The 25,982-nt window shown below is 38.3% G+C and overlaps 1 protein-coding gene across 4 annotated transcripts in view; it reads right to left on the bottom strand.

Annotated features, from left to right (window-relative positions):
- Positions 1–25,982, bottom strand: part of Ap3b1 (adaptor related protein complex 3 subunit beta 1) — a 214,189-nt gene that overhangs the window by 144,871 nt on the left and 43,336 nt on the right. For all 4 annotated transcript variants that reach the window (XM_055598376.1, XM_055598377.1, XM_055598378.1 and 1 more), the window contains exons 4-7: positions 18,511–18,606; positions 17,757–17,917; positions 12,615–12,681; positions 4,721–4,903 (exon numbers count right to left, since the gene is read on the bottom strand). In XM_055598376.1, the coding sequence (XP_055454351.1) occupies positions 4,721–4,903; positions 12,615–12,681; positions 17,757–17,917; positions 18,511–18,606 (507 nt within the window). The remainder of the gene's footprint in view (positions 1–4,720; positions 4,904–12,614; positions 12,682–17,756; positions 17,918–18,510; positions 18,607–25,982) is intronic.

Below are 25,982 nucleotides of genomic sequence, written 5' to 3'. Positions count from 1 at the left end.
GGGGGGGGGGGTTGGTGAAAAATGTAAGCCTACATAGATGTTCTCAGGAATTTTTTTTTTTAAAGTGCTTTAGATATCGCTCAGCTGTAGGAGTACTTGCTTTACAAACATAAAGACCTGACTTTAGATCATCCACACCCAATCCTGTGGGAGGACCTCTGGTGCTTGCTGCTGACAGCCTAGCTCCAGGTTCAGTGAGAGATCCCATCTCTGTGAACTAAGGGTGTGAGTGACAGAACAGGAATCTCAAGTATTTTTCTGGAAGAAAGAAGGAAGGAAGGGAGGGAGGGAAGGAGGGAAGGAGGGAGGAAGGAAGAGAGAAAGAGAAAGAAAGAAAGAGTTTTCTCTTTGGAAAGTATATTTAATGATAGATATCATCTAATTGAGCACCACAGACTAGGAGCCCTGACATTAGTTTTGACAGGAAGCCAATAAGCGAACACAAACCATATTAAAGTCAATAGGTAATATAATGTGAAGAATGGTTGCCTTGAGTATCAGATAACTGTTTCTAGTCTACCTTTCCTAAACAGTATTTTTACTTAGGTGAACTGCTAAAATTTGTATGCCTTGGTATTTTTGCCTATAAATAGATACGAAAATTCTGACAGCCCAACATAGAATGGCCCCCATGGGCTCATGTTTGAATGCTTGATCCCAGTTGGTGGAACTGTTTGGAAAGGATAAGAAGGTGTGGCCTTGCTGGAGATGTGTCACTGGAGGTGGGTTCTGAGGTTACAAAAAAACTCCTGCTATTCGCAGTCAGCTTTCTATGTCGCATGGTTGTGTCTCAAGGTGTGAGGCGCTCTTAGCTACTGCTCCAGAGCCTGCCTACTGCTGTGACCCCCGCTATGATGGCCATGGACTCTGACCCTCTGAATCTGTAAGCCTACAATAAGCTCTCTCTTCTCTAAACTGCCTCAGTCAGGTCTATTACAGCAATAGCCCACTCCTGCCTTAGTTACCTTATTACCTCTTGCTGTAAAAAAATCCCATGGCCAACACAACCTATCCATTGCACACCTATAGCAAAACGATAAATTAGAGTATCATTTTTCCCTCAATACAAAAGAGGGAAACCAAAATCCCTAAATTTGGTATGATATGAAATTTTCTATTTTAAATAACTTCTAAGTTGATATGTTAATTTGATGATACTGTTTACCCATTGGCACATTCTTCTTTCAAGGTAAACTGTCCTTGAGTTATGTACTGTACAGTGGAATCTGTACAGCATTTTTGGGAATCACTTCTGTCTATGGATGTAGGAATGAGGCACTCAAACAAACACCTTTTTCTCCATTGATTCCAGGAAGGCCAGTCACTCCTCAGTCTTCATTTGAAGTACTACTCTATTGTGTCATTCTACACTGTGATGACCTTATCTATCATAAAAAATTTTACTATAAAAACATTTTAAACAATCTCAGACAGAAAACAGATAAAGAGCTAAATATGTCTATTTCTTTCAAATGCAGCTAAATTGTCTTTATGAGCTTTAATCTTACAATTTATTTTTTCAATTATATGTATGAGTATACGTCTGTGAATAGATATGCACACATGAGGACAGGTACTTGTACCAGATCCCCTTAGAGCTGGAATTCCAGGAAGCTGTGAGCCACCAAACATGCTAGGAATAGAACCTGGGTGCTCCTCAAAAGCACCGAACTTAACCACTGAGCTCTATCTTCAGACCTGAGTCTAACAACTTTTAAACTAAATCAACCATAGGTGGTTCTACAGAGATGAAAGCAACAGGAAGACAGTCAGAGAGCTTCCAGGAGTACAAATATCTCAGCTTCTCACTCTAAGTATCTGCAGCAATCAGAGTCAAGAAAGACTCAGGTAGGTTAAAGGAAGAAATGTGCTGTGGACATGACCCAAATGTTCACACATTCAAAGTGTAAGTTCATAGAGTGTGTGTACAAAGAGCCTTGTTACAATTACTAATAATGAAACTACAGCAAGGATTCACTGTATCATTCTCTCCCAGGGTTCTTTACAGAATAAGACAACTCACAGGTACAATCCTAATATCCAAAGTATGTTGGGCTAAACAAGATGCTCAAATAGAACGTAATTAAAGAATTTTCCCATGGATTGAGATAAATTGACAACATCTTACATTAAGAAGTAAAGTGAAATGTTTATTCATAGTAAAATTATAACTCCTGGCATAAGTGAAATTAAATGGTTACCAACAATGGCCTCTCAAGGGTCAACCAAGGTTATTTTTTAAAAATACATTAATTTGTATTTTATACATTATAAGTATTCTGTAACTTAAAAAAAATGAATAAATTAAAATTTACGAATCTATCTAAATGATTTCCCTTCTTTTGTTCCTTTAAGACAATGCATTTTGTCTCAAAAGAAATCTTAGGCAAGCTGCACTGAGAAGTCAAAACCCCTGTTGGTGAAACCCTCAGCTCCACACACTGGCTCCCCACCACCATCACACCACTCAATCACACGTCTCCAACACCCTGCCGGTGTACATGCCACACTCCATCCCCTAAAAACACTTTCTCGGTCTGGAAACCACAGGGCCAGATGGATGAGTGACAAACAAGTGACACAGTCCCATATGCTAAGACAGTGGCCAGAGCTGTCTTCTCTAATATTTATATTTCTAAAAAGCATAGATATACATAGATGAGCACAATTTAACTTATCTTTGCTTTTGTACATGGTTTTACTTCACCTAAAATAAGATGAAATAAAACTCAAAGTGAAAATGCACTATAAAACTTTAGTCTTAATATGTGGTACATATTTTTAGAAGATACAAGTATACTTAGCTCCAGTTTCTATCCACTAACAAGGCAACAGATCATTTGCATACAGGTGCTGGAATAATTTGAGAATAAAAATGAAAACAAAATAAAAATTTCAAGTGACAACACTGGTTAAAAAAAAAACAAACATAAATTAAGTGCATACACACAAGGAAGAAAAACACCTAAGCAGTGCCCGTGGCAGAGGCTGGCTGAAAACAAACAAAAAATGTGCTTGCTGATCAATAATGAATTAAATTAATTTTCTAAGATAGAAGTGTGTACCAATAGTAAAAGTGCTTTGATTTGAGTCATACGTAGCCTAAGTCTCTTTACATAGTATAGAAAAATACAAAAACTTTACTTACAAAGAAGTTAAGGAGCTCCACGAGACCTCTCAAAAACAAAACAAAACAAAACAGGGGGAGGGAAGGTGGGATTAGGAGGGGAGGAGAGAGGGGTTTATGGAGGAATACAAAGTGAATAAAGTGTAATTAATAAAAAAAAAATAAAAATAAAAAACACGACAACAAGAGTTCACACACAGAAAGAGCTGGGAGGAGCCTGTAACAATTCAGGGATAGGCTCATCCTGCAAATGTGTAAGGGTCAATACACAGTATTCCTCAAAGTAAACAGAAAAAAAAGAACAAATAGAGACACAGCATTCAAGGAGATAAAAATAAATAAAAATATTTTATAATTATTTCTAAGCTGATATGTCACTTAAAATACCTATGAGACTATTCCCATTTTATGAAATTTTATTAACACTCTTCAGTATATATTATTTTTAATTTTAAAAAGCAGAATGTTCTAAACACTATATAACTCATCTGGTAGCGCTTACAACTGATTTGGGGCTGGACTGGACAGACGGCTCATCTGTTAAGAGTGTTTGCTGCTGTTCCAGACCTGGGCTCAGCTCCCAGGACCCATACATAGTATCTCATCTGTAACTCCAACTCTAGGGGATCCATACCCTCTTCTGACCTACTCAGGAACTTGCAAATGAGTACTGCATGCATGCAGGATCACACACACATGCATGTGAGCACAAACACACACATTGTGAAAACACATTCATGCACACACATGCAAGAACATGAAAACATACATATACATACACACATATGCACACACATATACATGAGCACACACCCTCAAGCACATGTGCAAACACACATGTACATGCACATAAAAATCTATATGCACATACATATGCACAAAAACAAGCACATGCACACACACGTACATACAAAAATGCACACATACACAGAAATAAAAAATATTGCATTAAAAATTCATGAAAAGACAATGTACTGTTATAGTGCTGCTTAGGATTTCCTTATACAAGTTTAAGTGAACTTTATTACAAACTATACAATACCATTACAATTTCCAAGTTTTCTCTGAAGAATATGACAAATTTCTAACAATAATCTGCCAAAGAAAATAAATTCACTTTATAAGATATTTAACTATTGACTCTACACTTCCAAGTAAAAAAGAAAATAAACATATTTTGAAAGTATAAAACTGGAGAAAAGAAGTTCAAAAAGTTCAACAGTATCTCATTTATAAAGTGTAGAAATCAGTCACCCCAACTGTAAATTTGTGGTAGAGTAATATTACATAAATTTGCAAATTTAGGTTCAAACGATAAATGGAGCTCAAAAAGGTAAAATCAACTACGAGTAACAAAACACCCAGGGCTTGATGACGCCATGTGACCACGAGTCCCAGCAGGGGCTCTCGACAGGTGGCATGCAGGGATCACATGGCACATCTTTAACTGGGAATCAGCCAAGGACAAAACACCCAACAGTCAGTCGGAAAAATGACATCTCACTACAATGCAGACTTCCATTCTTTCTTTCTTACTCTTCGTTTGTCGTACGGTTGGTAAAGTTAATCGGTAGGAGAGCACTCAGCACTCACCTCTCTCCATGGGCTGACAAACTGTGTCCGAGCGTATCTTGTGAGCATGTGGATGATGACAACCTGCCCCCATTCTTCAACATCCACCAGCAGGTTACAGAGCTTGCGGTAATTCCTGTGAATCAGATCAATTCTATCTGGGCACACTTCTTCAAAGGCCATCACCACACTGCCAGCCACCAGCTAAGAAGAAAGAAACAATAACGCATTAAAATGCAATCTTCACCCATCTGACATCCTAGTTGGTGTTAGCACAATCAATGTTATGATACTGGAAGATTTAGCCATTCAGCTAAAATGAGTAATACAAAAGTATCATTTCTTGAAGAATACTGTTAAGATCTGTAGTTACATAGAAAACCAATCTTTTTCTGAAAATAGATAAATCCAGGTTATTTCATTTTATGGGGCTAAATTCTAAAAGCTGTGCATGCATTAAATAGTAACAATTCAGTTCTTTTTCAATCAAACTTAAACTTTAATGTAAAGATACTTTCATAGTTGTAACAACATTCAGAAGATTGGAGGCAACAGAGATGCCACTGTCAGCTGAAAGTTAACTGGCAGTGGCTCCACAGTGACTTAAAGTACACAAAGAACTCCGTATAATCTTAATGCAAACACACTTTAAGTGGCCCACATTTTAATCCATTTGTTTCTAAACAATACAATTTATTTAAAAAAAAAATCCCACAGTGACTGAAATGTTAGCATATTATGCATAAAAATTAGAATAATGTATTGCCAAAAGGGGGCAGCTTTCCCCTAGCCTAATTAATGAAATCACAAATGTTGACTTTTGAATTGGTGAAACTAATATTCCTTTAGTATATGACTACAAGGCAAGCAAAGGACTTACTATACAAATTTTTCTATATGTGTACCACAGATATATGTGCAGTCAGCCAACAATATAATATGGTTTTGAAAAGAACAAATTAATATATTTTTTCTAAACCCTACAGATTTTCCTTTTAGTATCTAAAATCTCCCCAATGACTAAAAATAAGCAATTAAATAAAAATATAACTTATTGAAATGGTACTTTTTGAAAAATATTAGTTACAATAATATTCCTATTTTGAGTGCTTGTTCTTCTACTTGGTTGCCACTTACTTTATTAATATGCAACCAACAACACAACTGAAAGAAAACAGCTCAGAATATAGACTTGCTATTATGCTAAACAAGTTTCAAGTCCTGTGGGGATTTTATGAATTACCAATCAGTATAACCGTGAAGCTGCATTTATTGACTCCAGCCCTACCCATGTACTGGTGCCTGCTGGTCCCAGCATGTATGCACCTCAATCGAAAAAGCAAAGAATTGATTATATGTGTGAGCTAAATAAAAATGTATTATATATCTAATTTTCTATTTGCAGTTGATATGAAAAGCAAGTTAACTGTATGTTTTCAACTCCATATTTTGATATGTTCTGCATAAACTACTCTTCAAATACATTCACAGCAATTTATAACCTGTAATTATATAAGACTAAAACTAACAATTTAAAAATCTCTTAAAACAACCAAGTTTAGAACATGAAACTATAGAACAAACTACTATTTATGTGTCATAAACATCAATATGTATCTTATATACAAATCAATAATTACTATCATAAGTAGTAACTGGTAAGGAATGTTAAATTACAAAAATAAGATATTTCTTAGTATAATCTATAGGACTGAGTTCATTTTAAGCTATTTAAAATAGCTTTCATTTTTTCAATGCTAGATACAAGAAAGGTTTTTTAAAACCCAGAAAGTATTTCCTTACTAATGATTAAGACACCAAACAACAAAATAGAAAATCAGCTGTTGCAGGATATTAAATTTATCAAGCCATAACAATACACATGCAACTGTGGGGCACTAAAAACAAAGTATAAAACACCGAAGACATCCCAGGAAGGAAAGAAAATAATCATTTAAGGGCAAATGAGGCTTCAGGAAACACTACAAATAGGAAGAACATAAAAGAGAGCACCTTCACAAAAAGACACTGACCATTTCAGAAATTTACTTCAGTTTGTTTGTTTTAAACAATATTTTTGATAAACACTAGCAGAAGAACTGATCATTTGGGTCTATGAAATGTTCAATATCCATAAAACATTCAGAATTAAAATAAAACGATCTGAATATTTCAAAACCAAAAATATTGATTTCCAAAAAACAGTTAATTTCCATCTCACTGTGTCAATAGTAGCTCTTCACATAGTAGAAATAAATCACTCCAACAAAACTGCAATGAGCTCATAAGATTCAAATGCAGCTTTCCATTTATGTATTTTTCATATTAAAGCAATAAACGTGGTTCATTTATCTCCCACTGGTTGCCACGTTATTCTGTGCTGTTGCTATGAACTTCAGCCATTAGCTGTACTCCAAGGTAAACTACACGAACCATCAACAAAAGTGACATCCCATCTATGGAGTTCATATTTTCTCTAGATTATCTATGCTAGTTGACAAGCTGGTAATGAAAAAAATCACACTAAGCAAATGGTTCCCCTAATAACAATAAATTTTCTATAAAATTATGAAGGGTACAAAACGTTTCCTTGCGTCTATTTGGTCATGAATTCTAATTAACGTTAAAAAAATCTGAGTGCTGGGTCATCACAAGAAGTGCATCACAGTTTGATTGATAAGATGGTATAAGTTAGGCAATGCTGCCAAGATTTTCTTCCCTTAAATTAATGGCCATCCAACCTGCCCTAATCATACAGCCCAAATGATATTCCCCTTCTTATTTCAATTTTCTTGAGGCATGGAAAATAGGAAAGATCAGTCATTTATCTTTTAATAGCTGGATAATAGATCTATCACAATAAAACATCTGCACAAACTCAGGAGTGGGCTTTCTTCTTTGCCCCAGAACAGTGAGGCTTTTTGCCAGCATTAAATCAATAACTTAGAAAATGTTATCTTAACCCTACAATTTAGCTATGAGCTATCAACCTATTCATTAAACAGAATTCGGTAGCTAAAATTAAGGAAACTTTGAGTCATCAAAAATACATAAACAACTCAGCTTTTCAGGAAGTATTAATGCAGTTTATCTTCCTGAGAAATTTAAATGCCTTTGATAGGATTTAAATCCTTTGACAGGATTTCTCTGAAATTAACTTGAAAATAAGAATGGCTATGAGACATTCTAAATGTCTGGTTCCATGTTTTCTTTTTTTTTTTTTATAATTTGTTTATTTGTACTTTATGTACATTGGTGTTTTGCCTGCATGTATGAGGCTGTCAGATCCCCTGGAACAATTGTGACCTTCCAGGAACCCATGTCCTCTGGAAAAACAGTCAAGTGTTCTTAACTGCTGAGCCATCTTTCTCTAGCCTGGTTCCATGTTTTCAATGCTCAACAAATATTAATTTCTGTATTTCAAAAAAAATACAAGCAAGTGTTACAAATGTAAGAATGCATTTATAGGTGGCTGGAGAGATGGCTCAGTGGTTAAGAGTACTGTCTGCTCTTCCAGAGGACCTGTGTTCAATTCTCGGCACCCACATGGCAGCTCACAACTGTCTGTAACTCCAGTTCCAAGGGATCTGACACCTTCACACTAATGCACATAAAATTGAATAAATTATTTAAAAAATAAAAAAAGAATTCATTTATAATGGAACATTTGAAGAGATTGTGCTAAACACAGAAGGCAGATGAAAGTGGTATGAATACAGAAAGATATGACAAAAATTACAAAAGCAAATACTGTAACCACTGACTGGAGATGACAAATATACTGACTGCAGGTGTAAGCTTCTAAATGTCTTTGTAAACACAAAGATGCCTTCAAACAGCGACCTGTGTGCCACTGCCATGCCTGTCCAGCTCTTACAGAACTGTGTGCTGAATCCAAAGTGATTTCTTTTTAGGAAAAACTACACACTTGTCTTTTTGCAGCTACATACCTCTCGCACACTAAAAGGCCTTGGAAACCCCCATAGGCTAAGAAAAGCAAAAGTAAGTTTTTCCCCAAACCAACAGAGCTAAAATAAAAGTTTTAAATATAGTGACATCTTTCACATTCTGTACTTTCAGTAACATAAAAACCATCTTTATAATGATCCCCACACTGTACCAGCGAATAAACTAAATATGTGAAAGTAATTAGACTGGTTCATTTGACAGGGGAAAATTTTAATTTATGCAATTTGTGATTCGAGGTTAATTTTTTAAATGTATTCTTTCACAATTCCGCACATATACAGTGTACTCTGATAACACTCCCTCATTGTTCTCTCTCATCTTCTGCCCTTCCACTGATGATCTTCTTCCCAACAAGTACCCCACACATTTTCATGAGTTTTTATTCCCCCGTGGGGAGTGATCCATGATTCCTTGTTAATTTTAGATGTCAATGTTAGCATTATAAATATGGAGAAGGATGTACCTATCTTTTCTCAATAGAGTATCACACACAACCAAAAGTTAATAAATATCTACATTGATTGTAGAATATCAATATACATAAATGGTTTTTCAGGACAGGGTTTCTCTGGTAGCCTTGGCTGTCATGGACTCACTCTGTAAACCAGATTGGCCTTAAATGACAGAGATCTGCTGGCCCCTGCCTGCCCAAGTGCTAGGATTACAAGTGTGTAACCCCATGCCTGGCTTAGGAGATATTTTTAATCTTGAGGAATAACCACACAAAAAAGGAACATTCTTAAAAGACTACTTAAAAACTGGTTGGACAAGGTAATGGAAAAGCTGAAATCAAATCTCTTAAACTAAATCATATATATATATATATATATATATATAGGCTGAGGATTTAGCACACTCAGTAAGATGCTTGCTTGTAAGCTTGGGAGGAGCAACCCCCAAAACTGTCATAAAATAGTCATGCATAGTTGCTGTAATCCCAGAGGTGGGAAGGCAATGTGCATGCGGCACATGGCTGTTCTTCAGGGCTGGGGAAGATAGGCTTGCATGGTGGCACATGGTGGCACATGTGGCACATGGCTGTTCTTCAGGGGTGGGAAGATAGTCTTGCATGGTGGCAAATGGCTGTTCTTCAGGGGTGGGAAGATAGTCTTGCATGGTGGCACATGGCTGTAATTCAAGGGTGGGAAGATAGTCTTGCATGGTGGCACATGGCTGTAATTCAAGGGTGGGAAGAAGAGCAAGGAGGATCCCTACGGCTCCCTAGCCAGTCAACGCAGACAACTTACTTGGTGAGCTCCAGGACAGCAAGAGAACTTGTCGTCCCCCCCCCCCAAAAAAAAAAAAAAAAAAAACAAAGTGGAAAAAAAAAAAGCAGGCTGTCAAAATGGCTCAGTGAGCAAAGGTACTTACTGCTAAATCTGATGAACTTAATTCAATCCCCAACATTTACGGCGAAGGGAAAGAATTGAATCCTACAATAGCTATTATATACAAAAGCTTCACCTGACTCCACAGGAAAAAAACACAGGAGAAGGAAGGAGCCAATATCCCATCTGGAAAGATACATGTGTATAAAAGTTTCCATTTTAGTACAGCCTCCAAACACTATTTCTTTTTCTTTTCATTTTGTCTTGTTTTTTTGTTTTTTCTTTTTAAATCATTATGTAGCTCTGGATGCTCTGCGTGTCCTGAAACCCGTTTTGTAGACCAGGCTTGACTCTTAACTCACAGAGATCAGCATGCCTCTACCTCTCTAGTACTGGGAATAGAGCCATGCAATACTACACCCAGCTGTCTCCAAATTTCTTTAAGTTTATGATGGAGCAGAAGTAAAAATAAACTACATATAAATTAAGGAGCTGTTCTTTTAAATCTCACTATTCTCCACAATACTTAGCAAATGTCCTATAGACAAAAGAAAAAGTAATTAATCTACAATTAAGTTATCCAAGTATTGATAACAGGCTTTATATTTGGATCCCTGAAGCAGAGAGCATGCCTGTCATACAGCAGACAAAAAGGAGCATGACTTTTCTAAATTTACTTAGGGAGTTTGTCTACATTTGATACCTCCTACATATCAACTATGCATTGAAGAAATTCAATGAAGATTTCCAACACATTCTGCACTGAAGAAGTTTTAGATGGCTTAGTAATGGAATCCAGGAACTGCCCATGTGTAACTATGGCAGCATGATGATACTGTCAAGACAAGCAGTGAAGAAAATAAAGGATATGATGTATCTATTAAAACATTCATTTGTACAAACCAGCAGTAAAGGAGGAATGAAAATTAAACAAGGCAGAAGAATGAGCCAAACAGCAGCTGATATCTCAACTGATTCAAGTAACACAAAACTAGGCGCAAGTGAATCACATGTTCTAATCAGAATGCAGTTAATGTTAGATTTAATTAAGTCAAAAGGCACCTACATCCTACCTATAGAAGGCAACTAGATTAAAAATACATTTGAATATGAATTTCTGAAAAATGAAAGTGAAAACAATCATAATTAGACTATACATCAAGTAAAAGGCATTATTATTATTAAATATAAAAACAGACATTTTATAAATTTTATAAAAACATAATATTACTATAAACAAGTACATCAATATCAGAGCTCTTAAGTATCCGACATAAACACTGACAGAATGAAGAGAAATTCCAACACCCCACCTTTTCAATATGAACTGCAGGCATGGGCCAGCAAATGGCTCAGTGGATAAAGGCACATACTACTAAGTCTGACAACCATGACCTCAGTTCTCACCTCAGAACCCACATGAGAAGGAAGAGGAACCAAATCTGCAAGTATTTGTTTGGCCTCCACACACTCTATGACAGGCGCACCCACACACATATATACATATGTACACAAACCAAATAGTAAGTACAATTAAAAACAATAAACAGGCACAACAAAGAAACCGAAAGTTTGAACAGCACATACAACAAGCAGAGCTGGTAGACATCTCTACCTAACACAACAGGCGCACATTCTACTCAACGCAACACTGCAGTGTGGGGACAGACCATGCGCTAACCCGAAACTAAAGGGGCCAGTAACATAGAGACCTGCTGGATGGCAGCAACCCATGCTCCCAGCGTAGCCTACAAGCACCTGCTAAGTAGTTTCAAATTAAAAAGTGGGTACAGAAGCTATGTCCAACTCCAGCAGACAATGCCTCCAGTCACCCGTTCACACACCCCTAGGTCACCTCTGTTCCCAAGTCTTGTCATGACACTGCACATATAAATTGTACATGAAAAAAGGATGCAGGCAGACACATACATTCTCAAAAGACTACTCATTTTAATTAGAACAACAGCTCTTAGAAACAAAAAACAAAACAAAACAAAAAAAGAGCATTCTTCAACTATAAACTTATTTTAGGGAAGAAACATTTGAGAAATTGTTTCGGTCTGTCCAGAAAGTTTGCAGAGGCTGGGCATGGTGGAGGGTGTCTGTAGTGGCAGCACTCAGGAAGCTGCAGCCATACTGCAATCTGGTATAAACAGGCTCTAGGCCAGCCTGCCTTGCATGAGATCCTGGCCTGCCAACCAACCAAACAACCAACAAAGACAGCAAGAACAAAGAATGCACATTCGTGATACTAAAACCCTTCTCTTCGTTTTTCAACAGGTCTGTAACATTTGCTTTCTTTGTTTTTTCATTGTTTGTGGTAGTTGTTGTTATTTTGTTTTGAAACAGGGTCTTGCTCTGTAGCCCTTGCTAACCTAGAACTCACTATGTACACCAAGCTGTGTACAAGGTTTCAAACACACAGAGATCATCTACCTCTCTCTCCCAAGTGTTTGGAGTAAAGGTTTGCGCCAATATGCCCAGTTTAAATGCTTTAGACATGAGCTTCATTAATTATTATAGCACTATGGAATCAATAAAAATAATTCTGGCCAATCTACCATAATAAATCATAGTAAAATAAAACACAACTTTAGTGATATCAAAAGAATACTCACAGTACTCTTATCTTTCAGAAGCTTCTCAATGACTTCAATTAACATTTCCTTCTGCTCTGGATCAAGACTAAAACATTTAAAAAAAAAAAAAGAAGTAAGTTGCATGCATTTATAGCCCTTAGTTCTAGATTCAAAGGTGCTTATCACTTTAGGAATGCTGGGGTGAGTTTTCTAGTCAGTGAGCCACCTTTCCTCTCTAAAGCACCTTATGCTAACTGAACAAGGTGTCAATCACTTTCCAAGCCGGCTGGAGAATTTTAAAAAGGAGTTAAAAGTACCTGACTGGAAATTCCTTTTTTACCTCAAAGGGAAAAAGCGAAAGATAGTAAATGTTTTAAACTATGAGTGTGTAACTGCCAAAAACAAAAAGGGCATTTCTAAAGAAAACCTAATTGCATTACATTAGCTTTTAGAAACATGCATCATTCTGGTGTGAAGGCACACATGCAGGCAGAACACTATACATAATAAATAAATCTTTAAAAAAAAAAAAAAAAGAGTGGAAGAAACCAAAAGATCCACGCCATCCTAACATTTCTGATTCAAAGTACTGAATTAAAGTAGTGATGTCATAATTTTAATACTATGATAGATGGTTCTTTGAAAACAGATGACCAGAACTCTGCAGCTAGAATTTTAAGTCCCTTAGAACACAGTACCTAAAAACGCAAGGGCGAAGGCGAGGCCGGGATATGTGAAAGCACTTGGTGGAAAAGAGAAACAGTGCTAAGGAAAGCAAAGCTGGAAGAGAGGAGTGGGCAGTGAGCCTTGGCACTAGGTGCACTTTGAAACTATTACTGAGACTTTACATCTCTTTAACAGTCTAACTACATGTATTTACTTAGAAAAGTTTCCACACATGCTATAATGTGCATGAGGCAGTCAAAAACAATGCTATTTGGCAGATGGTTGAGTTCTACCTTCAAGATATGCTATGCTATTCACAAGTCCACACATTTGCTGATTTCATGCACTGAACTTTTTGAACACAACACTGAGAGCACAGCAGAAACAAAAGTGATTCCCATGAGGCTTGCAGAATAGATGATAGAAAACAGCAACACACTGTGATATATAACTTCATCTATATGGTATTATTTTCACAGAGATCAAGATATCATATATCTACTAAAATATCAACAGCATATACTTAAAAATCACTGGATAGAGACTAAAGAAATGGCCCAGTGGTTAAGAACACTGGCTGTTCATCCAAAGGACCCAACTTGAATTCCCAACACCACATAGCTGTTCACCAAAACCATCTATAATTCCAGCTCCAGGGGCTACAACACCATCTTCTGGATTCTGCATGGACATGGATTGCAGGCAAAACACCCATACACATGAAATAAAATTAAAGGTTAAAAAAATATTTTTAGACACTATATAGCTAGACCCTGGTTGAAAAAAATTACATTTTGAAAAATAATTAGTAAAATGGCTGTGAGCAAGAATCACACTTCACAAGTGAGCAGCAAAAATGAAAAGATGAAAAGAAAACAAAAATGAATTATAAGGAAAATATGTGAAATTCTACTATACATAAGTAAAGATATCTCTCTCTGCCTCTCTTTCTCTCTCTCTTTGTGTGTGTGTGTATGTGTGTACGCAGACATATGTTTCATGTATGTGTGTGGCTGCAAACACAGAGGAGAAAACTGGGTATCTTTCTCAATGCTTCTATGCCTTACTGCCTTAAGACAAAGTGTCTAGCTGAAGCAGTTGCTCACCATTTTGGCTAGGCTGACCTGAGAGGAAGCTCCCAGGATCTATTTATGTCTACTCACCCATCCCCCACAGTGCTGGGTGTACAAGCTGGTGCTGAGGACTTGTACCACTGAGACATCTCCCAGCCCCTCAATTTTCTGAAAATGCATGCATATGTTGGGCATGTATAAGACACAGGATACAACTGAAAATTCAAATTCTGATTGTTTTAAAGTTTTCAAATCTAGAAATTCATAGTCTCTAATAAGCTCCAGAATTCAAAGTCTTTATAGCCAGCACAAAAGTAAAGATGTGCAAAAATTATTTGTAGGGGAAAACCCATAGCCAGATTCATTTACTAGAAAGATAGGCTTGTCATCAGAACCTAAAAAAAAGAAGTATCTCTGGTGATGTGATAGCATACATGAACAGCTCCAAAATTTGTACCAGGGAACTCCTACAGCTGATAAACACCGTTGGTGAAGTGGCTGGATATAAGATTAACTCAAAAGAAAAAGAAAAAAAAATCAGGAGCCCTCTTTTACATAAATAACAAGCTAACTGAGAAAGAAATCAGGGAAACAATATCCTTCACAAATAATATGAAATATCTTGGTCTAACTCTAACCAAGCAAATAAGGCCTTTACGACAAAAACTTCAAGTCTTTGAAGAAAGAAAATGAAGAAGATATCAGAAGATGGAAAGATCTCCCATGCTCATGGATCAATAGGATTAACATAGCAAAAAATGGCCATCCTACCAAAAGCAATCTACAGATCCAATGCAATCCCCATCAAAATTCCAACACAATTCTTTACAGACCTTGAAAGAATAATATTCAACCTCAAATGGAAAAATAAAAACAAACAAACAAAAAAAACATAGGACAGCTGAAACAGTCCTGTACAATAAGAGAACTTCTGGAGGTATCACCATTCTTGATTTCTGTACTACAGAACAATAGTAATAAAAAACCCTCATTGTATTGGCATAAAATCAATCAGGTTGATCAATGGAATTGAATCAGAGACCCAGACAAAAATCCACATACCTATGGACATCTGATATTTGAGAAAAAAAGCCAGAAATATGCAATGGAAAAAAGATAGCATCTTCAACAAATGGTGCTGGTCTAACTGGATATCAGCAAGTAAAAGAATGTAAATTGATCCATATCTATCACCCTGCACAAAACTCAAGTCCAAGTAGATCAAAGTCCTCAACATAAAAGCAGACATGCTGAGCCTAATAGAAGAAAAAGTGGGGAACAGCCTTGAACTCATTGGCACAGGAGAAAACTTCCTGAACAGAACACCAACAGCACAGGCTCTAAGAGCAACAATCAATAAACAGGACCTCATGAAACTGAAAAGCTTCTGTAAGGCTGAGGGACAACCATAAATAAGACAAAACAGCAGCCTACAGAATGGGAAAAGATTTTTTTTTTTTTTTTTTTTTTACCAATTCCACATGCAACAGAGGGACAATATCCAAAATATACAAAGAACTCAAGAAACTAGGTATCAACAAACCAAGTAACTCAATGAAAAAAGGGGGTACAGAGGTAAACAGAGAATTCTCAATACAGGAATCTCAAATGGCTGAGAAACAAAGATATAAACATTCAACATCCTTAGCCATCAGGAAATGCAAATAAAAATAACTTTGAGACTCCCTCTTACACCTGTCAGAATGCCTAAGATCAAAACAAGTGACAGCTCACGCTGACCAGGATGTGGAGCAAGGGAAACCCTCCTCCACTGTGGTGGGAGTGAAAAGTTGTACAACCACTTTGGAAGTCAATATGGCAATTTCTCAGAAAATTGGAAATCCAACTACCTCAAGACCCAGCTATACCACTCCTGGATGGAGCGACCCAAAGGACACTCAATCCTACCACAAGGACACTTGCTTAACCATGTTCATTGCACCTTTATTCATAATAGCCAGAAACTAGAAACATCCTAGATGTCCCTCAAACAAAGAATAGATAAAGAATGTGGTGCATTTACACAATGGAGTATTACTCAACTGTTAAAAACAAAGACATCACAAAATTTGCAAGCAAATGAATGGAACTAGAAAATAATCATCCTGAGTGAGGTAACCCAACCCAGACAGACAAACATGGCATGTACTCACTTATGGACATTAGCTGTAAAGAAAGGATAATCATGCTACGATCCACAGACCCAGAGAGGCTAAGTAACAAGGAAGGCCCAAGGGAGGACGCATGGATCTCCCTGAGAAGAGGAAATGGAACAGATTTGAACGGTGGACTGGGGTGGGTAGGGATGGGAACAGGATGCGGTCGGGAAAAGGAAAACGTACAGGGAGAGATGACTGGAATTGGGGGGCATCTGGGTGCAGTGGAAACTCTCTGAAATCTGTGAGAGTGACCCTAGCAAAATCTTCTGGTAATGGGAGAAACGAAGCCTGAACTGGCCATCTTCTATAACCAGGCAAGGCTCCTAGCAATGGGACTGGGACACCAACCCAGCCACAAGACCTTCAGCCTATAACCTGTCCTGCCTGTGAGATGTGCTGGCACAGAACTCATGGGAGTAGCCAACCAATGACTTGTCCAACAAGGCCAACTCCACAAGAGGGAACACACGCCTGACACAGCCTGAGTGACCAGGAACCAGAGGCCAGACAGCCCAGGGACTAAGGATAAAACCAAACACAACTGGCAATTCAAAACAAAAAAAGTAAATGAAATGATTCTTTGTGGTATTCTGCTATACACATAGATTGGAGTGTAGCCCAACTGTCATCAAAGGGGCCTCATTCAGCAACTAAGGGAAGCAGATGCAAAGACCCACAGGCAACACTAGTTGGAGCCAAGAGGAAACCCCCTCCCACTCCACAGAGGAGGGGAAGAAAGGACTGTAAGAGCCAGAATGCATGAGGACACCATGAGAACACAACCCACAGAAATCAACGAAACAGGGTTCATAGGGGTTCACAGAGACTTACATGACAAACACAAACCTTGTATGGGTCTGAGCCAAGTCCCTTATGGTTGTGCACCTTGTTCTTGTGGGACTCCCAACAGTGGGAGTGGGGGTGTCTTTGGCTCTTTGCCTGCTCTTGGGACTCTTTTCCTCCTACTAGGTTGCCTCGTCCAGCCTTGATATAAGGTTTGTGCCAAGTGTTATTGTAACTTGTTAGGCCATGTTTGGTGGGTATCCCTGGGAAGTCTGTTCTTTTATTTAAAGGGAAATGGAGAAAGTGTGGATCTGAGAGAGAGGGGAGGTGGGGGGAGGAACTGGGAGGTGTTGAGGGAGGAGAAACTGTGATCAGGACGTAATGTATGAGGGAAGAATAAAAGAAAAAATAAAATAAAAGACATCTTTTAAAAAAAAGTATCTCAGGCTTTCAACAGTCCATGTAATTACGGATGTCTTATGTGATCACAAAGCACCTACCTGTACAACTTCTGTATAGCATGGGCTGCATTCTTCCTAACATACGGTGACAGATCAGCTGAAGCCTCCTTAATAGCAAGCATCATGATAGGCACGATAATTGGCACTCTAATGCTTGATAAAACCCTCAAGGCACTTGCACGAATTAGTTGATTTGGGTCCTAAAACAGTAAAAACACCCATCAAAATTTCAAGTTTATACTTTCAAGGGCACCTGTGTGATAGTTAGCAGGTGTTACAGAGCATAATCAATGCATCAGCAGCAGAAGAAAGTGCCTTAATTTCAAACAGGCAAGGGTATCTGAAAACAGGTAAGAAAAAGAGAAGTAAATGCATCTTTTCTGAACAGTGTTTTAAAAAAAAGTGGTGGGTATGATGCTGGTTGACTATTACTAAATGTACTGGTAATACATTATTATTATTCTTTCATAGTAAAATGCATCATAAACTTAAATGTTTTCTAAAAATGTCCCACTGTCTTGTCTCCGTATACTTTCAACAACCAGTAGATACAAACAGTCCTTCAATACATGACAATGACTGAACAGACATCAAGAAACAAACTACAACTTGTATGGCAAGGTTCCACCTGGTTATGCAGAAATCATTTTCGAAGGCTACTGAATCTGCACTCTGGGAGGCCCTTTCAAGCCACAGCCAGACAATTTAGTAGATTATTGCCCCACTTCTTTAAAGGACACACCTTCAACTGGGCAGACACCTTGTAGTAATTTACCTGCTCACTCTTCATTACCTTCAAAGCTCGCTGAAAAGTGCTTATAGATAGGAGCGCCAGGTCCTGCTGTTCTTCAGCATATCGGACGAGGTAAACATATACCAACTTCTTGATCTATTTGGAGGGAAAAAAAAAGTCACTCACTTACTAGAATGGAAACTTAAAGCTCAATTATTTTATATACCAAAATCCATTCTCAATTTTCCTCAAGTAAGTAAGCGAATCTGGTCACAGCTTAAACTGCAAAGCTGATGCTATTTTGTGTGATGATGACAGCAAAGGAAAAGGCTTATAAAGTAAGGATTTTAGTAATCCAATCCACAGAATAAATATCCTTTCAAAATTTCCCCTTCTTTCACAGGGAGTCTCTGAGAAAAATTTACGTAATATCAAAATATCAACTAACAGGCAAAAAATAAAAATAAAAAATCGAAGATACACGTAATCAAGTTGGGCCCTCATCACTTGGTATGGAAGCTTATGTTTCCTCATCTAGCAAACATCCCCGACCGCTTTAATGGTAGCAGTCACATTCCAATGTTTATTACATGATATTTTCATCTTAATAAAGATAATACATGAAAACAATACTAATTTAATGTAATAATGATTCCAAAAAGACTAGACTGGACAGTGTTCTAGAAAGTCTTTAAAGGCAAGTTAATGAGGTATACAATTCTTCCTTCAGTCCAATACCTCCGCAAGTGCTGGCAACTGAGGGAGTGGTAGAGGAGGGAGGAGGAAATGAGGAAGGGATGTTGATGATAACAAAACCCCAGGGTCTTGTGCCTACTAAGGATCCATTACCACCAAGTTCTCAGCTCCAGTTCCACTTGATACCATGTGGTTTTAGGTCCCTTCTCTATGCTGTTCCTTCTTAAACATACTCCAGTCAGGCACAGTGGCGCGGCCTTTGATCCCAGCACTCAGGTGGATCACTATGAGTTCAAGGCCAGCCTGATCTACAAAGCGAGTCCAGGACAGTCACAGCTATACAAAGAAACCCTGTCTTGAATAACGAAATTTTTTTAAATTAAAAAAAAATAAATAAAGCCACTCCAGTGTCTCTAGTGTTTCTTTCGGTGTAGCACCCAAACAAAAAAAGTCTAAGTAGAACAAACTAGGTATGAATTTTGTTTTCTTACCTCCACTAATAGAACTCAGGATTTCAACTGTCCACTTTACCTGGAAGCCCACTGCGTTTGAACAGTTGTGCTTATTAAAGCTTTTGGGTTTCGAAGCAAAACTGTGCACTTATCTATAGGAAAGTTCAGCATGTAAGACCTGGCTCCTCTCAGCATTTTCCTGAGATAATTTCAGACATTAATTCTATGATTCAACCTCCTTAGCCACCTTCATATCATAATAAACACAAGTGAAAACTTGGTGAGCACACTTTCTAAACCTCATAATTAGTAAATATGGTGAACATTCTGAATGTGTATTAATCCATTCATCTATAATATATGACAATGTTAAAGATGAAACTAATTTAAAAAAAAACTCTAAAAAAAAAATTCTATGTATCCTTCATGGCCAAATAGTTCCACAAAAATCTTAAAAATAGAATCTTAATCTAGCACTCAGTACAGCTAATAATCTGCCCCACACTTTCTTTTCAGTCAAAAAAAAAAAAAATTCCTAAATATAACTCGCACTTTGGTCTCAATTACACTCAGGTTGTCCCTGATAAATCCTCCCTGACCAAATTCCACTTAAGATCTTCTCTGAGACCAAAAATTAGAAAATGAAATGCTGACTAATACACAAACAATAAACTATATCCAAGGAAACTATGCTAATATTTAGCATTAATTTTATATAAAAATTAATATATTAAATGGTATAAATTATAGGACCTCACTTTTGCCAATCTCAAAAGAAGAAACAAATACAAAATCATAGCTAGCTACATATACATGGGAAGCCTGAGACAGGGTCCCACTTTGTAGGTCACTCAGGTTGGCCTAGAAGTCACAGTGCATCTAACTACAGCAACCCTCTGCTTCAGCCATCCATGTTTAGGACTACAGTGCCAGACTGAACCAGGAACATTTCTAAGTTTCCATATTCCTAGGACAGGATCACTTCTTCTGTAGATTTGACAAGTAATGGCCAGCACAGAAATTGACTTAAACCTGCTCAAAAAACAAAAAAACCCTGACCTTGATAAAGAGCTTTTCCAAGTCAACAATATGTGGCGCCCCCCTTGACATGACAGGCACAAACTAACTCCACTACTGCCTATGGGGGTCAAATGTCACACTTCTTTCTACAGGTGACACCAACCCACTCAGGACTCTGAAAGTTCCCTCTTCCCAAAGCTACTCTAAGATGAAGATCTCTGTGTTCACAGGAAGTGTATGTGGAAAGCGTGCTAACTCCTGCTATGGTAACAACAGACCTACCTCGCCTTCCCCGAGAGTCCCTTCAACTGCTGGTTGGAGCAGCCCACATAAGACCCTCCCATACACTTTTCAAACATTTTACTTACCAAATTCAAGAAATCGAACATCAATTCAAGCCCATTACCTTACATGTATTCCATATTTTAAACTTCCAAAATCTGACTCAGGGTCCTACTATACAGAGGCTCTGTGTCTCTCATCTGAGGAAACTCTTCAGTGTTTCTTTTCTTCAAGTACTTTTATCATCCCAGCCAGTATTCAAATTAACCAGGAAATACTGGTTAGAAAAGACAAGCTCCCCCGGCTCAGCTTTTATTTTTCCTTATTCTTCACCTCAACCTCTCCAACTCCCCAGTTAAAACTTGCTGAGCACTTTAAGGCCTGCCACCTCCAACTCCACTATTTATATAATGCTCACATCCTACTAAGTACAGTTACTACTAACACTCAAGGAGGAGGCAGATCTGCCGCTGGTCACAGAGCCAGAAAATGACACAAATGGGATATGTCCAAAGTGGGCAGGGACACTTTTCTAACTCCTACATGTTTTGGCCAATGAGATCAATGAGTCCTCTAATTTTTCTATTAAAGTATTCCCTAACAAAATGTGTTAGAACCTTTCCCCCCAAGACATCTGAAAACCTGCTAAATTAAACAACCCAAAAATAATTTTTCATAAAGTATCAGGATTTTTTTTCTTTTGAGACTGGGCCTCCCTATACCCTAAATTTGCCAGGCACTCATGATCCCCTGCCTTGACCTTCTCAGTGCTGGTAATATAGAAGACTATTCGCAGATCTCTTCTCCATTAAAGCAGGAAAAACACAATTTTTGCTTTAGTAATCAAGTCCCCCAAGGTCACATAGAAAATCCAGCACACCATGCTACGTAGGACCTGTCCCTACCCCCATGTCCAGAGATGCACTGTGAGGAGCCTAGCCCTGAAAGCTGTGACATCAGGGTATGCTGTTCCAGAATCCCTGCTTAAATTTCCAATCAGACTCTATGTCATTTCTTTTGTTCAAATGGGTGCTTATCAAGCTTCAGAATTCGCACAATACAAAAATGAAAGTACAAATGTAGTACTGTGCCATTAAATTATCTTAAGTGAATTTTTTTTATGTAAGATACAAACCATTGTTCCAAAACCAAGCAAGGCCAGTTTGGATGTAAACCAAACCAGGTGAGAGAAGCCAACTTAAAAGTGACAGAAACTGGGGGCTAGAGGGATGGCTAAGAGGTTAAGAGCACCATCTGCTCTTCCCAAGGTCCTGAGTTCAATTCCCAGCAACCACATGGTGGCTCACAACCATCTATAATGATATCTGGTGCCCTCTTCTGGTGTGAAGGCACACATGCAGGCAGAACACTATACATAATAAATAAATCTTAAAAAAAAAAAAGTGGAAAAAACCAAAAGATCCACGCCATCCTAACATTTCTGATTTAAAGTACTAAATTAAAGTAGTGATGTCATAATTTTAATACTACGATAGATGGTTCTTTAAAAACAGATGACCAGAACTCTGCAGCTAGAATTTTAAGTCCCTTAGAACACAGCACCTAAAAAGCAGCCAATGCTGCTGCTTGACAGGTTCATAGCAAATTCGCATCTCAGAAAGTTCTTCAATCACCTGGAATGAAGGCGCTTGAGCTAAATGTGCTTGAGTTAAGCTGTTCTCTGCCAGACTCATTGGATTACCAGGTAAGAGGTCAGTAACCACCAGATACTCATATCTCAGTCCAACATCACTGGACTGACAAAATTAGGACTTTCCAAATAGGCTACTACATCTAGGATGTAATGTCCCACGCAGTTGTCGTCGCTGAACAGCAATGTCTAACAGCCACCAACACACTGACAGGAACCACGAGTGTCAGTATGACTATGCAACTTATTCTGTTGTCTGTAACAATCACCTGAAGCGCTCTTTGTCCTTACTAATAACGCTCAAGGCTGACTCTCCATGGCAAAGTGTTCAAGGAGAAACTAAGAGTCCACTCGGGCCTGATCTCCTTGGGATTTATTTCCCAACAGCACCTTTGTTTATCAGGACAGCCAGCAAGCTTTAAAACTTTATTATGAACTCCAGGATGCAGCTAGGATTTATAATGGGTACCCAGAAACATTCAGAACCACAGCTGAGCTAGCAGGCTTCACTATAATTATTCACAATTGGAGAAGGATTTCTGTGACTGTTATGGCAAAAAGCATAACAATATTAAATCACAGAAGGTTGCAAAACACTAAATTTGTTCCAGTTCTGCTATAAGAATCAATCAATATTGACCACAAGAGGCCTATGCACTGCCAGGTAGGTGTGCACAGAATGCCTACTTTCCCTGAGAGAATTCTGTGAGCAGAAATGGGAGTAGTTAAGGGTCCGTGCCTACACCACTCTCTGACCAGTTACTTTCATTCAATGTTACAACACTGCTTGCTATAAAGCTAATCATAGCAGAACGCTGGCTGTCTGGAAGAACACAGGCAGATCTGTTTAATTAGCTTATCAATACCACTACATCAAACTTCATGAGATATTGACTAACACTTTGATTATTTTTGCACAATAACCACCGGCTGCTTTCTAGGTCACTTTGGGTATCATTTGACAGCTAATATCAGATGACGTACTATGGGGCTCATCTGTGTATCTAAGGCAACATATGCTTATAAAAATGAAATTTCTCACTTGGCAGCAAGGAAACATCAATCAATTCGCTGAGCACAGGTTTCTAAGAAGCTTATATCATTTTTTTCCATAATATTAGAAGATTAAGTACGTTTCAAAAAAAAAAAACCACACACACACACACACACACACAAAGTTTTAAGGAACAAAGACATCAAAAACAAACAGCCCAGGGCAATGGAGGCATCAGTGGTTAAGAACACTGGCTGCTCTTGCAGAGGACACAGATTCAGCGATCCATCACCTTCTTCTGGCTTTCATGAATACTACATACACATGGTATAAAGACATATAAGCAGGCAAAACACCCATGCACACAAAATAACATCCAATACATTTTTAAAGGAAAAAGAAAAAAGATATGTTTCTACTAAAACTTTTCTTACAGGATGTAAGGCAACACATCAGAACCATAGTGCAAAAAGGGAAAAAGAACAAACAGCAAGGTCTCCCTACTGATAACTACTTGCCAAGATAAACAGTTCTGAGTGAGCAAAAATTAATAACAACAACAACAACAACAAAAAAAAAAATGTTCTATTTCCACAATGAAAACTCCAGGAATATCAAGTGAATTTACCCAAATAAAAAGCATCAAACATACAAAAAAAAAGGTGCTGACAGGGTGATGGTCTGGGATGGCTTCCTAGCTTGGATGCTGACTTCCATACATCTGCTTGGTGACTTTAGCAACTACTCCATTGAATCTTCATTGTAAAATGCACACAGAGTTTCACAGTGTTGTTCATTTGTGTGAAACCCTAACAACCTTAGCATGGAGACCTTAGCATGGAGACCATGTAATCATTACTGTTAAAAGATCCTATTCCTGTAACACTACAACCAGCTTCAACTATGCTTCACAATTTTTAAAGGTCAAACCTGCTCTGTACAGAAGTACCACCAAGTCTTAGGCTTGTTCGTAAGTGACATGCCAGTACCCAAGGCCAGGGGGCGGAACCTAGGAATGGAGTGCGCAGGGCAGCTCCAAAACGGCACAGAGACTGTTATACACACCCCAAACGCCTTTGGTCAGCGAAAGAAAAATACAAATCCCATAACTGAAAATATGGACATTTTTTAAAAGTTAATGAGGAGATGAGCTCAGTGGTAGCATATTTCTGAATTATGCACAAAGCCCTGAGTTCTACACTCAGCATCAAAAAAAAGAGAGAGAGAAAGAAAAAAAAATGGGGTTGGGGATGTGTCAAGGCAGAGGGAGGAACATATAAGAGGACAGGAGGGAGAAAAAGGGAGGTGTCAGCAAGAGTATGAAAAAGTACAACTCACAAGCATTACTGGTTTAAATACAAACTGATGCTCTCAAATCTTCAGCAACAGCAGGCTAAGATCCACAGCCATGACACTGAATGTCCACATGAGTACCTGGATACCTGTGGTCAGAGCAGCATTACTTCCAACAGACCAAAAGCAGAAATATCCTAAATGTCCGTAAGGGGATGGATACACAAAATGCAGGTGGCCATTTAGTAGAATGCTGCTCAGCCATACAAGTACACCAAGAACCTCACACACCCCGTAGCCAGGTTCCTCCCACCTTCGATGACTCAGCGCCCTGGACCTGTCATACCTAATGCGACTTGTTTCCACTTTCATCTGTGTTCCCTATACTCCGTTACCCTACAATGCCCACCCATCACAACCTAGTCTGTTGCTATCTGTTTTTCCATCCACACTCAGAGGAACATCCAATAAATCTCTTGGGTGAGGTTTGTTGCACTTGGATGGCCCTGATCGCCAAGACACTCTTTTAGTACAAAATACAAAAGGCTTTCAGTTGGAATGCACGGAGAACCCCAAAAACACACTGCATAGAGACAAGTTACGTTCAGCAGGGCTGATGTTCTACAGTCAGTCTGTTGGGGCCTTAGTACAGTCTCAGTGACCTGTGATTTCACTTAAAATGATCCACATGAAATGCCCAGAACAGGCAAATCCACAGAGGCAGAAAGTAGGAGGAGTTGGGAGTGACTGCCATCAGTCTCTTTTGGAGTGAGGAAAACACCATGGAATTGTGATAAATTCTATGAGCACACTAACAACCACTGAACTCAAAAAGAAACTGAGCAGAAGGTTCCTTACTGTCCAGGGGAGTTCACTCAGTGACAGGCCTGCAGCTGCAGTTAGGGCTGGGTGGAACTCAGTGGTGTATTGCTCAGGTATAAGAGTGGTCAAAGCAGCAGTATGCATGTGCGGGAGGAGCAGCCATTGGCAACGAGTCCTTTGCCCTCCTGAAGACCACAGCTCTATTCAACATCATTGCACCAAAGCCAAGCTACTCTCTGTTGCAGTTTTACTAAACAGAGGTCTCTAAGTGCCCTTCAACCAACCACACTCCATGACAACGAGGACAATTACTCACACTGAT

Source organism: Psammomys obesus, unplaced genomic scaffold (genome assembly GCF_907164565.1).
Source record: "Psammomys obesus unplaced genomic scaffold, mPsaObe1.curated_primary_1811, whole genome shotgun sequence".
Taxonomy (NCBI): Eukaryota; Metazoa; Chordata; class Mammalia; order Rodentia; family Muridae; genus Psammomys; species Psammomys obesus.
This window is presented reverse-complemented; position numbering and strand designations above follow the sequence as displayed.